Source organism: Scophthalmus maximus, chromosome 4 (assembly GCF_022379125.1).
Source record: "Scophthalmus maximus strain ysfricsl-2021 chromosome 4, ASM2237912v1, whole genome shotgun sequence".
Taxonomy (NCBI): Eukaryota; Metazoa; Chordata; class Actinopteri; order Pleuronectiformes; family Scophthalmidae; genus Scophthalmus; species Scophthalmus maximus.
The window spans coordinates 8501513-8517933 of record NC_061518.1 but is presented as its reverse complement, the minus strand read 5'-3'; the positions used below and the strand labels follow the sequence as shown (position 1 = coordinate 8517933).

The 16421-nt window shown below is 41.4% G+C and overlaps 2 protein-coding genes across 4 annotated transcripts; both read left to right on the top strand.

Annotated features, from left to right (window-relative positions):
• Positions 1-925: 925 nt before the first annotated feature.
• On the top strand, positions 926-11400 carry LOC118302733 (EGF-like repeat and discoidin I-like domain-containing protein 3). Of its 2 annotated transcripts, none has more exons than XM_035629115.2 (10): positions 926-1199; positions 3895-4020; positions 4117-4248; positions 7180-7293; positions 7876-8057; positions 8150-8305; positions 8398-8542; positions 9285-9469; positions 9585-9740; positions 10452-11400. In XM_035629115.2, the coding sequence occupies exons 1-10, from the start codon at positions 1124-1126 to the stop codon at positions 10593-10595; spliced, it is 1416 nt and encodes a 471-aa protein (XP_035485008.1). In that variant the 5' UTR covers positions 926-1123; the 3' UTR covers positions 10596-11400. The 2 variants fall into 2 exon arrangements, with proteins under 2 accessions (XP_035485008.1, XP_035485007.1); XM_035629114.2 differs by having other exon boundaries at positions 9267-9469.
• A 1463-nt stretch (positions 11401-12863) lies between these two features.
• On the top strand, positions 12864-16416 carry LOC118302633 (hyaluronan and proteoglycan link protein 3-like). 2 transcript variants are annotated; one of them, XM_047331709.1, is made up of 6 exons: positions 12864-13158; positions 13566-13741; positions 13867-14092; positions 14189-14334; positions 14882-15184; positions 15269-16416. In XM_047331709.1, the coding sequence occupies exons 2-6, from the start codon at positions 13615-13617 to the stop codon at positions 15556-15558; spliced, it is 1092 nt and encodes a 363-aa protein (XP_047187665.1). In that variant the 5' UTR covers positions 12864-13158; positions 13566-13614; the 3' UTR covers positions 15559-16416. The 2 variants fall into 2 exon arrangements, with proteins under 2 accessions (XP_047187665.1, XP_035484827.2); XM_035628934.2 differs by lacking the exon at positions 12864-13158 and having other exon boundaries at positions 13503-13741.
• Positions 16417-16421: the final 5 nt, after the last annotated feature.

Below are 16421 nucleotides of genomic sequence, written 5' to 3'. Positions count from 1 at the left end.
GCACAGAAACGAAAGAAAAAAAGTTAGGCAGCTTTTTAAGCACCCAGAGGCCCCTTGTGTCACAGCCTGTCCATGTGTAGAGTAGCCTATAGCTGTGCAGTTACATAAGCGCAGCTATGGAGTGAAACATGATACCTCAGCCAGTAGAGTCCCACTGACAGACCAGTGCCACACCTGTTGCAGTTACAGTAATATCCACCTGATGGAGACAGAGTTTAAGAGATTGTCTTATGAGGCCCTTGACCCCAGTGATGTAAAAGCATATATGCATTTGGTAAAGTTTTATTGTGCTTAGACGCCACGAGAAAGCTTGAAATTTGTACATATATATATATACATATATAGTTGTTATACTGAATGACAGCCATTTAGTACATTTTTTTATTCAATTAAAGGTTTGCATTTTCAATAGCTCGCTCATTTATGAATGTATTGACATCAACCCACCTCTCATGTGTCTGTGACATCCTCTTACAACTTTCACAGCTGTGCCTTTGTGAAACAGGCCTTAGCAAATATCTTGACATCCCTTAAAATGTTTAATAGCTTCAATTTAAATATTGGAAGTAGGATGATCATTTGGAGGCTGGGTTACCTTAACCCTTACCGGGTGGGCAAGGTGAGCAACCAGCTGGGGGTTCAGGACCCCCAGATTAAATAATTTAAAGGTTAATACGACCATGATCCAGATCCCACCAATAAGTGCATAAAATGTGACGTTTATTCTCTTTCATGTGTATTTGATAATCATCCTCAGCTACAGGTATTTTTATTTTGATCATCCTAAGCGCAACAAATGAAGAAAGAGAGAAAAAGAACGACAATAATAGTGCAAGGGCCAAAATAAAACCCTCCCATGAATGAAAACACCGGGAGACGGTTCTCTGACACGGCTCTGATTGCCCCGCCCCTTTGTAAACGTCACATGTCTCTAACTCGGGTATTATGAGAAAATCCCAGCTGCCTTATTCATCGCGTCGTCGTTCCCTTTTCATTAAGTTCCGAATTCCATGTTTTTTTCCGTCAGCACTTGAAGGCGGCATTGGAGAGAAGGTCCAGCCCCCGACGAAACAAACAAACAAACAAACAAACGGCGGAGCAAACAAAGTGAGAGTAAACAATCATGAAGCGTCCCGGAAATTCAATCACAGCGTTTCTAACGACATCAGCTCTTCTACTTTGCCTGGTTTCAGTCAGAGGTGAGTCCACTTTTTAAAAAACGACATCCTGTTGTCTGACAATGTCGTAGCCTTTCTTTAAGTTCTCTGCCTCTAACACCAGGTTTTCATTCACTTTTGATTGTGACCTCCAACTGTTCCCACTTTCCTTGACCTTTTCTTCCCTTTTTTCCTTTAATGATGCCACTAAAGTCTAAAGTAGTCAAACTGGCCTGCTGCTGCTGCTGGTGATGGGAAATGTGGGGGTTTTAATGAATGAAATGTGCAGCAACAGGCTGCTCATTCCAACTACTGATCTGTGCTAAATGTATTTCATTTTGCTTTACAAAAGTTTGAGCGTAGTAATGACTGTCTGCAACGTTTTCCACCCACAAATTACCCATGAAAACAACGTCAACATTCAGGATGCAGTCATGACCGTGGGCAGTTTTTTCCCTGAGGTCAGTTAATATGTAATTTGTACACTACACCCATAAAGTCCAAGATACCAGCTTATTACTGTCACGGTGAACTGGGTGATTAACTGTGAGACTACCCCGTTATTATATGTGAGACTCTGCTATTACAAAGTAAAGTGGTTACATTGTAAGAGGTAGGTTTATAAACAGAAGCCGACTTGTATGGGTTTTTTTCTGGTTTTGTTTCTTGCATCCATCACCCGCAGAATGGAGTTTGTGAAATACATTTCTCTGCATATGTGGACACAATGCGTCGCTGTTGACAATGCATATGTTGAATCTGTATTTTAGGGTTGTATTGTTATGTATTGTCGTCCTGGGGAAACCTTTCTGCTCACTTGAAGAGGTGCTGCAGATGGTGTAGGAAACTAACACCATCTGCGGCCTACGCGAACCAGCTGTCCACTCACCAAACTTTAGTTCAACCTGGAAATGACCTGCACTTCCAACTCCGGGTCTTAGCCTGTGTTTGTATACATTCAGGGCCCCGTTGCTTTGCCTGCTACACACACCTGTCAGTCAGGTGTGCTGCCTGTCCTGAGCCGCGACACTGTCATGTTGTGTAACTGCTCATTCCAGAAAGAGCTGCATGCCTCCGTGAAACGTGGCTAATCCTGCAAGCTCTTAATCCAGCACACGTGCTGTTGTTCAAAATTTGTTTACACTGATACAGTAGACGATAGACCACACCATTACAATGAGTCGGTTAGAGCTGAAACGAAAAGTCGATTAATCAGTTAGTCAATGTACAGAAAAATAATTGTTGAACATTTTTATAGTAGATTAGTTGAAAAAAGGCATTTTTCAAGCAAACCGGTAAAACTGTCTCGACCTCCAGCTTCTTTATTCTGAGGATTTGCTAGATGAGGCCACCTTGCTCTTTAGAAAAGGGTGACGGGCATTTTCCCACTATATTATGACAATGAATGAAAAAAATTTATGAAATTAATTCAATTATGAAAATATTGTTGGTTGCAGGAGACAAACTATCACCACAGCTTATTTTAAATGCTGAAATAGACACTATTGCATATATATAAATATGAAAAAGATAAACAAAATACTTAAAATATTTTCAGTTTTTACCTCTGCCATTCAGTGCTCCTTTTTTCAGTTGCCAGTTTTATCAAACCGCATAATAAACTTTTGTAGCAAATTTAGTTTTCCCAGTAAGATGTTTTTTCATGGCCTGAAAATGTCACAGTCACCCAGCCCACCTCCCTCACCTCCTCAGCCCAGTTTTAAAAAAAAAAATCCTTTTCCCAATGTGTGGAATGATTCTTGGAGCTGGAGGTTAAGTTACACTTTCATTGTGGCAGCTCTAGAGTGACTCATGAAACTGTGCCCTGCCGCTCCCACTGGATATTCCCTGCCATCATTTCCTGATCTGACCAGGATCTGTGACTCAGCACTGCAGCACCACGGTTGTTACCAACACACAGGCCAGATACTCCAAACACTGTGGATCCACCTTTTCCCCCCAGTAAAGTTACAACCTGGGTGCGTGGAGTTTGAAAGGCATTTCACTTTGTGAGGGAGGTTCTCTTAAGAAATTCACTAGTGAATGGGGTTAAGGGGAATGAGTCATGGCCTACAGTGAATGAACTGTAGAGTAGCTCAGAGTTAAGAGATCTCAGGCTCCGCTGCTTCAGTCGTGGTGATTCTCTTCCCCGAAATCGTACTGTTAAATACACATGTTCATGTGCTGTAGTACATGCAAATCTACTACATGCCATTTATTTTATTGTTATTTTTATGATTTTGAATGAGTTTTATAGGATCTAGTTGATCTTAACTTACTGAAGAAACCTCCTGAGCTCTCTTAAATCAAGGAGCCTTTTAGTTTTATCTTTCACCTGAGTCCAAAATGTTAGTTACCTAGGACTGATTTTATGATGAATTGTTGTCACTCACTCCTTGTTTCACCACAGACTGCCTTCATTTCTTCTACTCAACATACTGAGCAGGAGCTTGTTCTGGTCAGCCGTGGCTTAATCTTGTTGGTGGAGAGAGCAGCATCATTAGCACAACAATAACACAAGACCAAGAGTTTCCTCATTCAAAAAACTAGTTCAAGGATCCAGTTCACTGCGGCGTCTGGCGGCAGAGAAATTGTTACCACTGCTTTCCACAGCAACAAGTTGAATAAATACACCTACGTAGTTCAACTTAATGCGCCAAAATGTGAGCTTCATTTGCTCAGCTGCATTGTCGCTGGAGTCATCTCACACTCTTTTTTCCAAATCTCATTCATCCAGGTGACTACTGTGATGTGAATCATTGCCACAATGGAGGGACGTGTGTGACAGGTGTCGGAGACGATCCCTTCGTCTGCATCTGTGCGGATGGCTTCGGCGGAGACACCTGCAACCTGACAGAGACAGGTATAGGAAGAAGATGAAATGAAATTCATTAACTGACAACTAATAATTGTTGTTATGCACTAAAACTAACATATCCCCCCCCCTTCCTCCTCTCAGGACCATGCAGCCCTAACCCCTGTAAAAACGATGGATTATGCGAGATCATTGCTCCGACCAGACGAGGAGATGTTTTCAAGGAGTACACCTGCAAGTGCCAGCCCAGCTTCGAGGGAGTGCACTGTCAGATCAGTGAGTCACTTGTTGCCCCGAGCTGCCCTCTTTTTGTCCGTCGCATCGATAAAAACACACATCTGCACTTACATCGTTGTGTCTCCACTGAGTGCACATCCATCTTGTAATTTTCCACGGAGACACGACATAATATTAACTCGATGCATTTCAGTATATTTTATTAAACCAGTAAGTGTTCACACTCTTTTTTATTGCCTGAATAAAAAGAAGAGCATTAAGACACGAAAAAATTATAATTGCACTGATTTATTTTAATACACAAAAAGTATGAAAACGGGAGAAAGACGAGTCAGATTTTGTCAGTAGTCCTTGAAGTGTAAGACAAATTGTAGTAGGCTCCACTCACAGCAAAGGTGTGGACATGTGAGGTTTTCCCGTGCTGTCAGCTCAGCAGTTTCATGAAAGGGTCTCATTCAGTGGGCTCTGTGGTCACTCTGTTTGGCTTATTAGTAAGTTGAATCTCTACAAGTCTCTTAGCGTGCAAACACCTTCCAAACAGGTTCAACATGGAATCTGTTTTTGCTGAAGCTTGACCAAATCAGATGAAGAATTTGATAAGTTCCACCATATCCTCTTAATATAATGGTTAAATTGGGTTGGAATTATTGCAGAGGTTTTGGTTTATTAGTAGAGGGATGACTGAGAGAAGGAGGGAAATAGAGGATTATATTCAACAAGTGTGAGTGACGTTATCCAAATCCTCTGGAAAAAGAAAAAGGTTTTTGATCTATGGCTGACGCCCATTAGTGGGAGTTGAAACAACTAAGCTTTGTGTGCATGACTGCTGAGAGCAAAACTCCTACTGACGAAGAAAGATAGAATTATAGTTTGAAAATGACTTTATGTTTTGTGATGGAACAGCTCACCGGCCCACAGCCCACAGTCTGACCACCAATTGTAGTGTTTTTGGAGCCTGGTCTTCTACTCCTAGTCATTTTCTAATTTTGACTCAGACAGACATCAGAAGTTTGACTATAATGGGCTGGTACCTGTTCCTTTTATTATATATTATATATTAAGATTAATTAAATTATATAGATACTGTTTATTGACTTAGCCCATTTCAAAGGCTGACAAGATTAAATCAGCAATAGTCGCATTTCATCTGAAAATCATGGCACTCTCAAATTTTGGGTGCCAAATTTCATGAATTACTTGGCTTGAATTTCTTGCTGATGTTTTTGCCAAACAGTGAAAAATGTTAAGTACAGCCAGTATGGTGCGGGCTGGATTTAGAGAGCAATTCAGCAAGGCTATTTCACGGTGTTTGTAGGGTAATTTGTTTCTCGTGTTATTAGCTGTGCGGTGCCAGTGTTGTCACTGCCATACAGGCATTTGTGTCTAAGTTTGAGCAATCCTCTTAGTGTTAGCGGGAACCAGAATTAAACAGACGGACCCATGTGGCATTACGTCGTCCTGACATCTACTTTAGTCTGGATTCTTGGGTACAGGAAAAGTGACACAATATATATTTCTTTTATCGTTCTTTTTTCCCCCTTCAAAATCTTATTTTGGATCAACATTAACGCAACCTTGCACTTGCGACAATGCTTATAGGTTTTTTATCGTATCATATATTACTTTGGATGCATACACTGTACCATGATAAATATAGATAGATACATATTAACCTACATATCACCCTAATACATATGTGACATAAACAGACACAAACGGTAGCTTCCCTCATACATACATACGCACATTGATAGATTCAGTTGCCTCTGATTAGCTAGGGTGAGGGAATAATATCAACATACACTTGAAGGCAATAAATCCCTCAAAGAACTACTGTTATTGACCAGGTCATAATGTGTAATAGCAAAGACAATTATTGCCAAAGGTTCTAAAAACAGGTTCCTGCCGTTTTCTGTCTCATCAGCTATGTGTCCCTCAAAAACTCAAAAACCCAGCAGCATATAGAGAAGCATTACAGACAGTGAGGTCTGTAATGTTGTTGGATTTGGTTATTTTTTACTATTGAGTAGTGTTTGAATGATCAGCAGTTGGTTTTAGGTCATGTGAAAAGATGTTGTTGCTGTCGTAGTTGACATTATGCCTCTGCACTAGTTAGAGCTGCTCTCAAAGAACGCCACCTTGTGGAGCTTGAGGGGTGTTTCATGGGCCTTGTCTGGGAATGGGGGTGCTGATGACAGACTTGCCGTGTTGCCATGGCCACTATGGTCGTTGGAACAATCTACGGTATAAGGAGGATACACTGGAAAACCTCACATCCAACATTTACTGACGGGTTTCACCACATCAACAAACCATCCTGAGCTGGAGAGAACAAAAAAAAATGATGAGGCAGAGACAAATTTTGTTTTAACTAAATGATACAGTTACAGTTCTCTCTTCACGAATGATCTTATAATACATCCATACTGTGGCCTGGGTCTTGTCTGACCGTGTCTGACCATCAGTCCAGTCCAGAGTATCCCGTGTCTCGGATCTACCTAACTGCCAGCATGGATATAGAAGACATTTAGATTACACAAATTCACTGGCACAGCCCAGTCACCTGTCTGTCACCCAGAGCTCTGTCCTCACCATTCTCATTAACCAGTTGCTACGAAACGCACACAGATATAACCTCATAAATCTCCTGGGCATGGTCACATTCATCGAGCCTAGACACAAGATTTCACTATCAGCTGTGGCCTTTGACCCCTAACCTGCCGTGCCCTTTAAACTGGTTCAGGGGGCATTTCTGTCATCGTGCCCACATTTTAGAGAGACGACTGTGTGTTGCAGACACAATGAGTCTATTGTAGCCCTCCACCTGCCTCTACCTCCCCTCTGTTCTCTCTGTGAATTTTAGTGAGCAGGTGTCCATCACATCTGTGACCATCAAGTTTGTTAAAAAAAAAAAAATGTTGGTCCTTAAAAAAAAAAAAAAGTAAAAGTGAATTGTTCTTTTATTTTCAGATGTGAATGACTGTGTCAACCAGCCTTGTAAGAATGGGGGGAAATGCAGAGATCTTGATGGAGACTACACCTGTCAGTGTCCCTCACCATATGTTGGAAAGCAGTGCCAGCTACGTATGTTCACTTTTACTCTGATTTACATGTCCATTCACTTGAAAGTGGCCAATTTTGTCAGACATACTTCTGCAAATATGTATTTCACAACAGCTCCATTTATCAAAGAGCATATCTCTTAGATTAGCCAGATTATGTGCCCATTAAATATGATAATCTCTAGTGCAATGAGTTGCAGAATGTCCTGATCATGGACTTTGCTGTTAGTTTACTCAAGCATAAGTATAAAAAATATATAATGTTTAAGCTAATATAAGATTTATTCAAATTAAATGTTAATATGTTATTATTAAATAAAGAGAACATTACTGTGTTTGATTTTACTTTTTAGAACTAATTCCAAAAGACTGGCAAGATATATTATTTTCCCTTTTTTTTGGGTAATACATAATAAACCTACATAACCAAATGAAAGCTAGATTACTGTTTTTTTTCCTAACTATTTATAGCTTCAGTTTCCAGTGGGGACTGGAAGAAATGTTTATTCTTAATTTTGGACAACTAGAGGAACAATTAGCTGAACAAAAATTGTTTTAAGTATTTACTTCCACCTTTGGTAATAGACTCATTGCAATGTCCCAGGTTGCATTTCTCTGTTGGGGATGGAGGGAGGCGCAATTGTAGAGTCGCAGATTTCTGCTTCCTCTTTGCACTACGGCATTCTGGGTCTCCAGCGCTGGGGCCCGGAGTTGGCTCGGCTCAACAACCAGGGCATCGTCAACGCCTGGACGTCAGCCGCCCATGACAGGAACCCCTGGATCGAGGTGAGAGAAGCTACACTGAGCACATCAATGATGACTGACCTGAGAGAGCGGTGAGGTTCACTAACCCTCGACCCGCTTGTTGTTGACTCCAGATTGATATGCAGAAGAAGATGCGTCTGACGGGCATCATCACTCAGGGCGCCAGTCGCATGGGCACGGCTGAGTATATCAAGGCCTTCAAGGTGGCGAGCAGCTTCGATGGAAACACTTATACCACTTACAAAATGGATGGCCAACGGACTGATAAGGTTAGACCATACCTTGTATTAAATAGAGGTTACTCAGGATTTGTTAAATGCTCATCTTACTCACATCATTTTCCCGCATCGGTTTATTGCAGGTTTTTGTTGGCAACATAGATAACGACAGCACAAAGACCAACCTTTTTGACCCTCCAATCGTGGCCCAGTACATCCGCATCATCCCCGTGGTTTGCCGCAGGGCCTGCACCCTGCGCATGGAGCTGGTGGGCTGTGAACTCAATGGTAAAAACAATTGTGATTCTACTTGGCACATAGAAGCAGCAGGTTAAAAAACAAACTTGATATAAACGAAAAAAAGACAGATGGCCTTTACAGTAGGATTTATGATGTTGCCATTGTGAAATAACGTTTAAATTCCTAGGAAAAAGCGAAGAAAGGCTCTTTTGTTTATCTCCCCTTTTGTCTTCACTGTGTTGATTTCTTTTTACTGTGGTTTCGCTGACGAGCAGAATGACAGTCAAAGAGTTTATCCAAACTGCCAAAACATCCAGCCGTGGTTTGACCGCATAGAAGATGTCTAGTATAAACAGAACTCTGTGGGCTGCCCTCGCTGTGTATTGATAGAAATAGCTGTTACAAACACTCACAGATTGAAAGACACATATTTGTGTTTTGTCCACCTCAGTCCTCTTGTCCTTTGTCTTTGACATTCACAGAGGAACATGGTAAATTCATATACGCTGTATTCAAAGCTGGATGCACTCTGCATGCATTCTTCTGCCCTGTGCACTTCTCTGTATTTCCTCCACTTGCTCATTGGTGGGTGTAATAATGACTTTAATCAGTCACAAGCTTTGTGACAGTTCCTAATTTTCTTTAAAGGGTGATGGTGGAAGCTGATTGGTCTTTTCTTTGGGTGTATTCATTTGTCGCCCCCCTCTTTTCCTCTCTTTCTCCCCCTGTGGCTTTCCCTCCCACCGTCTTTCCACCTGCTCTTGATTCACAGTTTATTCAAACACGGCAGGTTGCTCAGAGCCTCTGGGGATGAAGTCTCGTCTCGTCTCAGACGGGCAGCTTTCCGCCACCAGCTCTTACCGCACGTGGGGCATTGACACCTTCACGTGGCACCCTCAGTTTGCGCGACTGGATAAGCAGGGAAAGACCAACGCCTGGTCTCCGGCCTGCAACAACCGCTCCGAGTGGATCCAGGTGAGGAAAATCAAACTGGTTCAATATCATTATTGGTAAAAAAAAAAAATTTTTTAAATCCTTTGATGGCAGCACATGTTGCAGAGAGTCACTGTTTTCGTTGTCCCTCCATCAGGTGGATCTTGAGAAGACAACGCGCCTCACAGGCATCATCACTCAGGGGGCGAAGGACTTTGGGGTGGTGCAGTTTGTGTCGGTGTTCAAAGTTGCTTACAGTAACGATGGCGAGTCATGGAATACAGTGAAGGACGAGATCACCGGCAATGATAAGGTCAGACATGTTTTAATCCCTAAAAGGACTTTCCCTAATACAGTATACTGTATATGTTCTGTTTGTCTCAAAAAGAAGAAGAATTTTTGGGGGTCAGTCTCTTAAGAGTGATGAATAATCTCTTTTTTCAAGGTGTTTTTGCATCAACCCTTGACTTTATGTGGTAATATGCGAAGCCTACAGTTTTTCTAAAAAAACAGTCATACATAATTATCAGCCTCTCAGTTTCCTTTTGGGCTCTCTTTCTTAAAATAACAATTTACTTCTACCGAGAGAACTAGTGCTTTTTTTTAAAACATTTTTTTCTTTCCTTTATTGGGGCATTTTAATTACAGTGTCTAGACCCCCAAAAAAAAGAGCTTTGATGTTTTTATTGGGCACAGAGCCAGTAGGCTCATGGCATAATGGTGCTGCTCGGGGCTTTGTCTGAACGCTCTGAGCAACCTGGGCGCGGCTGGTAGGACCCACTGTAGTTTGTGGAGTTGTCAGAAAGCAGCACAGCTCACATTGATGAAAAAAACGACGTCTGATAACAATTTGTCCCTAAGACATTTGATGGGTTGTGTCCAACGCAAATTACACTTGTGTTAGTCAGCAGAAATGTCAAAGGAAAATTGAACAAAGTTGAACAGCCCACGCTTTGTATAGATTAACCTCTGCTCAATGAGTAATCGTTTTTGCTTTAACCACAACCCAAACATTTATTTGCAGCTTTTCCAAGGCAACGTTGACAACAACACCCACAAGAAGAATCTATTTGAACCTCCGTTCTACGCCCAATATGTCCGAGTCGTCCCCTGGGAGTGGCACGAGCGCATCGCTCTACGCATGGAGCTGCTGGGCTGCGATGACTAGACACTCATCCATAAACATGTACTGTATGTGCTCCACGCTCATCCAGCTGCCCCATCTCTGCAGACCGCAGTGGAGAATGCATCTTGACCAGAATCATCTGTTTTGTATTTAACGGCGATAGCTTGGACTTAAACACTTGTAGCACTTTCTGACTAGTGACATTTTTTTTTTATGTTTATGTTAATAAATTGTTTGACATTGCAGCTTGTTTGTGCTCACAGAGAGTCGCCTGTTCAGTGTCATTGGTTTTAGTAGATCTATACACATTTGCACAGGTTTGCTTTTTGTATTATTTTCTCCCTTTAAGAATCCGGATCGATTTCAGGCTCTGTCAAGTCTGGAGTCTTGATAACGGTCCTTTCACCTCGGAGCTAAATTGCCGGTTTTCAAACTTTTCTGTCCTTCCTGTTTTAACAGTTTTAACAGTAGAGTTTTTCCAGATGCTGTTTTCAGCAGGGTCTGTGCAATATATTGTATATTTTTTGGCATTTCCAAGTATCCTGGAAAAGAAAAAATGTCAAGGAGCAGGAAATTTAAATTTTCAAATTTGAACTGCGGCACACTCAATGAAAAGATTGAATGACAAAATGTTGGGCTTTTTACATTAGGTTTTTCATGTGATGTATGTATTTTCCAAATTTTAGCAGTTTTTTCTGCTTTATCCTTACATTTGATTTCATTGTAATTTGATAATTTTTACAACAAATGTGAAATAGGTGAAAAATGTCTAGAAAATAAGCATAATTTTACTTTTTTTTTTTTTTTATTAAGCATTGCTCTTGTACTAAGATTATTTAATAAATGTTATGAGAAACCCGTGTATTTCTTTCCAATCAATAGAGATGAAACATGTTTTTGCCTTGCTTTAGTAAACTGGACCAGTTGCAACAGTGTTGGTCAGATGATGATATAAACCAAAATATATATATATATATATATATATATATATATATATATATATATATATATATATATATGTTCTTGAGGAATGTAAAGGGACTGGATCCAGAGCACGTATTACACAAACGGTCTGAGTTCCGTTTGTGCAATACGACTGAAACCTCTCAATTTCAGGGACTTGAAACTCTCAGAAAAAACAGAATTAAATGTTTTGACGATAAACCGGCTGTCACTTGCATTCTGGTTTCCTGCCCAAAGCACAAACTGTTGTTTATGAGGGTAATGACACGCTGTTAGCCCCTCATCTGGCTGCTCAGATCACAGTCCTGGTATGCCTGGCCCCTGGCAACAGCTTTCATCTACATGCAGTGGATGACGGTGCATCCCTGTCCTCACTGTGTATGTCCATGCCTACTGTATGTTGATGTGTATTTTGTATATGTTTTCCAGAAGGATTTCCTATAAAAGATAATTGGGCTTGCAGGAAAACACAGCTGCCAGCTGGACTGATGTGGGGACCTTCTGCAGCGAACATCTGCTTTCAGAGAGTTTAGGAGTTGTAGCCGCAAAGTATCACCCCACACAATATGAGCCTTTTCTTCTTTTTTTTTTATGGTTGAGCCTATACAGTGAAAAAATACACAAAATTTCTGTGATAAGCGTTTGTGGGAACAGGACCAAAACAAGTGGTTGGTGCTGTAGGACAGTGATTCACAGGGCAACGTTTTGCAGAATAAAAAGTTCACTTTTAATAAAATCATAATCATACCTTAAGTTCATATTTAGTAGTTTAGTTTATTTTAGTAGATACTTTATTTATCCCGAGGGAAATTCAGGCATCCAGCAGCAGTTACAAACATACATACATTAAACATACATCAATCCTACATAAAATAAAAATACAAAATTAAATTAAATATTAAACTATAACTATAAAAACTAGCTTATGACAGTGCAAAACGGGAAGGGTGCAAAATGGATGTGCAAATGAAGGAGAGTTAACAGTCCATACGTTATGGTGTTTGGAGAGAGAACATTTTATTTAGTGGAAATTTTACTTTAATCATCAAAAGTTACTGGCAGTAATTCAATTAATACACACAAATACAGCAAATACAATAAGACATTACATACAAAGACGGGCAAATTGTCTGAACATACAGCAAAACGAAAACACAAGAGCATAAGTGACAACACAATATCTATATTGTTAGATTTGATATGTTAAATTTGAGTATGGAATTCAGAGGGGGAAGGTGACGTTTGTGGGAATAAAATCCACCGACTGAAATATAAAAATTGAAATTTCATTGGCAGGACTTGTTATCGTGTCCGATATTATTAGGCTACTGATAAAAACAACTGTGGACCACTTCAGACGAGGCATCACTGTCCAACATGCTGGGCTGCTGTCCCAGTTGTTGAATACAACAGATAGGATTATTGACCGTCCGACCATATGGTTACCCTTGCTTTCTCATCAAGGATCGGAGGAGACTACGCATGTGATTGATGCTTCGAGTGCTTTGAGCCGGTAAACCAGTTTCCTCTCTCGGAGACGTTTGACTCCTCCTGCACATCCTTTTCCTTCAGCTCCTCAGCACCAGGTCGTTTCTTCCGTGGGGACTGAAACCACGCAGGCACAGCATCAAGGTGGTTTGTGGTGAGTTATGATAAGGGAGCATATCATACTCTTTATAACGTGAGTCTCTTTATTAGTCAAACTAACCTCTGGATTTCGAGACTTTTGCATTTCGACTTTTTAAAAGAAAAAAATACAGTTTTGTTCTCACCTGGCCTCCAGGTGCGCTGTGATATATTTATAGCCTACCTGCAGTTTGGCAATAAAAATCTGCTAATTGGTAATTGTTAAGAAAGAGTTGTTCGGTTGCAAACATTGTTTTTACGGACTTTGTGAGGCGAGAACTTTCCGGGTGGCAGAAGCTGTGACCCTTTTTCACGAACAACGTTAGAGCTTTCCAACATGGTGTCACGCTGCCCCCTTGTGGCGCTGTCAGGCCACAACACCCGATTTTAATTGAGCTACTATTTCTCTCCACATGTTTAAAGATTGCACAGAAGAGACCATTTGGACTCAGGATTTGTCCTCGCAGCCTGGATGATGATTCGTTGCCTCCAAACTCTGCTGCTGTTGTTGTTGGGGACTCGGCTGACCCAGAGTGCCCCCACAATCCAAAACAATTTCTTCTACCGCGACCTCTTCGGTGGAAATGGCAACAGAGAAAGTATGCACATCATGTATCATTTCATCTGGCTTCAGGTTTCCCATACAAATAAGTGTAACACGTGTTCATTCAGTCCATATTTGTAAGCTCTGTTTCTTTGTATGTGATGTCTATATTTCCTACAGTTCCTTTCAGTGGTGTGAGGATCCATGTGGACCCCGCTCAGGCATCAGTGTTTGCAGTCAGAGGGAGCAACGTCACTCTGCCATGCAGGTTTTGGTATGAGCCTGAGTTGAGCTCACCAACAAGAGAGGTCAGGGTCAAGTGGTCCTGGCTCCCCGCGTCTGGGGGACAGGAAGTAGACGTGATGGTGGCGATCGGCTCCCGATGTCGAAGCTTTGGGAATTTCAGGTTGTTGAAAAGGAAAAGTTATTATTTCGTGCTAGAATATTGTTGTGTGATCTTGTCTGACTTTAACTACAAGTCACAGTGTGTCGATGTGTCTAGGGGCCGTGTGCAGCTCAGACGAGACGTCCCAGGTGATGCTGCACTGTTTATGACTGAACTCCAGTTGAATGACACGGGCCGCTACCGCTGCGAGGTGGTGGACGGACTGGAGGACAAGAGCACTTTCATTGACCTGGAGCTACGAGGTAATCTTCATTCAGTGTTGCCAGATCTGACTGTCAAAAAGTTTCCTAATCCCAATCCTTTTCCCCCAGCTCTCCGGATAATGCAACAAATTGAGCCTTATTTTTTTGGACTATTTTTTGTTATATTATGGAAAATTAACTGAGCCGAATTTACCACTGGTGCTTGTTTAGTTTAACTATTGGATGGACAGAAAATTATCAATAATGACTTTGTTACCGATGCATATTTCTCAGGCAAGTTCTGGAGTTATAAGAAGCATATTTCTTGGGGTTTTAAAATGATGTACATGGGAGATTATGATATGATCTGAAAGTGTGTAAATATAAGTCATATTTATATGTAACTTTGTTTAGATTTTAGAGAATTGCCTCTGGGTTTTTTACACCCCTCAAAGCAATACTAATTATAATTGTAGTATTAAGAGAAGTAGTCAGAGTAGATGTACTAATGGCAGGAGTACTGTGCTACTCCAAGGTGAACATGTTAGTGTCTATACTTCGAAGGCCACACACTTTGTGTTACAGTTTATCTTATTCCTCCGCCCAGGTGTGGTGTTTCCCTACCAACACCCTCGGGGTCGTTACCTCCTGAGCTTCCTGGGAGCCCAGCAGGTCTGTGAGGAGCAGGACTCCTCGCTGGCCACCTTCACACAGCTCCTCCAGTCCTGGAAGGAGGGCCTGAACTGGTGCAATGCCGGCTGGCTGGCTGACGGGACAGTCCAGTACCCCATCACCCGACCCAGAGTGCCCTGCGGGGGGCACGGCCTCGCTGCGGGTGTTCGAAACTACGGCAGACGGCGCCTGCACCTTCATCACTACGATGTCTTCTGCTTCACCTCCTCACTCCGAGGTTAGACGGCTTTTTAAAAAAGAAAAGAAGCGGAAGGTGGTGTGAGACCAACGGTGTCAATGTTTTTCAATGTTTCCTTCAAAGGGAGAGTCTACTATCTTCAACCCTATCGCAAGATGAACCTGACCGAGGCTCAGCAGGTGTGTCATGAGGACGGGGCGGAGGTCGCCAAAGTTGGACAGCTCTACGCTGCCTGGCAGTTCAGAGGGTTGGACCACTGTGACGCTGGCTGGCTGGCTGACGGAAGCGTTCGCTATCCCATCACCAGGCCACGCAAAAACTGTGGGCCCTCCGAGCCAGGGGTCCGCAGCTTTGGCTTCCCACCACCACAGCACAAGCATGGAGTCTACTGCTACAAATCAGTGGATGAATGAAAGAATATAGATGCCCACAGCTCCTCTTATTCGGTCAGAAATGTAAAGTTGACTGAGAAAATATTTTGAAAATATATTAGAGAGTAATGTCTTTTTAGCAGTGTCATTAATACTGTGGTAACCACTGGTTTTCAACCTGGGCTCCATAATTGGGTCGTAATATGATTAGATAAGAGGTAGATAATGAAATATTGCAAAATTATATGATACAAATAGAAAAGAACTCTACAAAAGATTCTATATGCATGATATACAAAGAGTGCACGTAACTACTTTGTGAAAGTAGGCTAAAAATAAACGGAAGAGGATAACAGAATAAACTGTTTATCTTGTGAGGTCCTGGGTGATTTTACATCTCCGTGCCTCGAGAAAACAATCACTCTATGCTTTACTTGGTAATCGACAGTGTTGATGCTGATTTTTCCTTCCGAGGGGATATTTTCAGTGTATAATGGACAGTGAAGATGAAGATAGGAAACATGGGGAGAGATGGGTGTAAAAATAAATAAGTATCCCGCTTGTAAATCAAATCAGCGATGTTGTGGTTATAAAACTCGAAAACCAGGATGATTCAGCAGGTTGGGAACCACAATTGTTATTGTACATTTTAATGTAGCACACGACAGAAAAGCATTTACTTTACTGTGATCTTGTCTCACTGTTCATGGCATACACTGTTAAAATTAGCATTTGCAAATTTGCATTAGCTCTTGTACTGGAAAGTCTATTCAAACTCAGGCATGTGGATTGTGAGTTGAGATTAATGTGTTCCTTACACTTCTACTGTATAACCATGTACCTCAGGTGATTTTCACACAATAATTATTTTACATAACTGCAAATATAACTTATTTTTGTATAAC

What these genes read in the sequence shown, in the direction of transcription:
- LOC118302733 (XM_035629114.2), top strand. Translation starts at nt 1,124, where the DNA reads ATGAAGCGTCCCGGAAATTCAATCACAGCGTTTCTAACGACATCAGCT. An exon ending in GGGAGTGCACTGTCAGATCA is followed by an intron (nt 4,249 to 7,179) that starts GTGAGTCACTTG and finishes TTTTATTTTCAG; the next exon opens with ATGTGAATGACTGTGTCAAC. An exon ending in GGTGGGCTGTGAACTCAATG is followed by an intron (nt 8,543 to 9,266) that starts GTAAAAACAATT and finishes CTTGATTCACAG; the next exon opens with TTTATTCAAACACGGCAGGT.
- LOC118302633 (XM_047331709.1), top strand. Translation starts at nt 13,615, where the DNA reads ATGATGATTCGTTGCCTCCAAACTCTGCTGCTGTTGTTGTTGGGGACT. An exon ending in CATTGACCTGGAGCTACGAG is followed by an intron (nt 14,335 to 14,881) that starts GTAATCTTCATT and finishes TCCTCCGCCCAG; the next exon opens with GTGTGGTGTTTCCCTACCAA. An exon ending in CTTCACCTCCTCACTCCGAG is followed by an intron (nt 15,185 to 15,268) that starts GTTAGACGGCTT and finishes TTTCCTTCAAAG; the next exon opens with GGAGAGTCTACTATCTTCAA.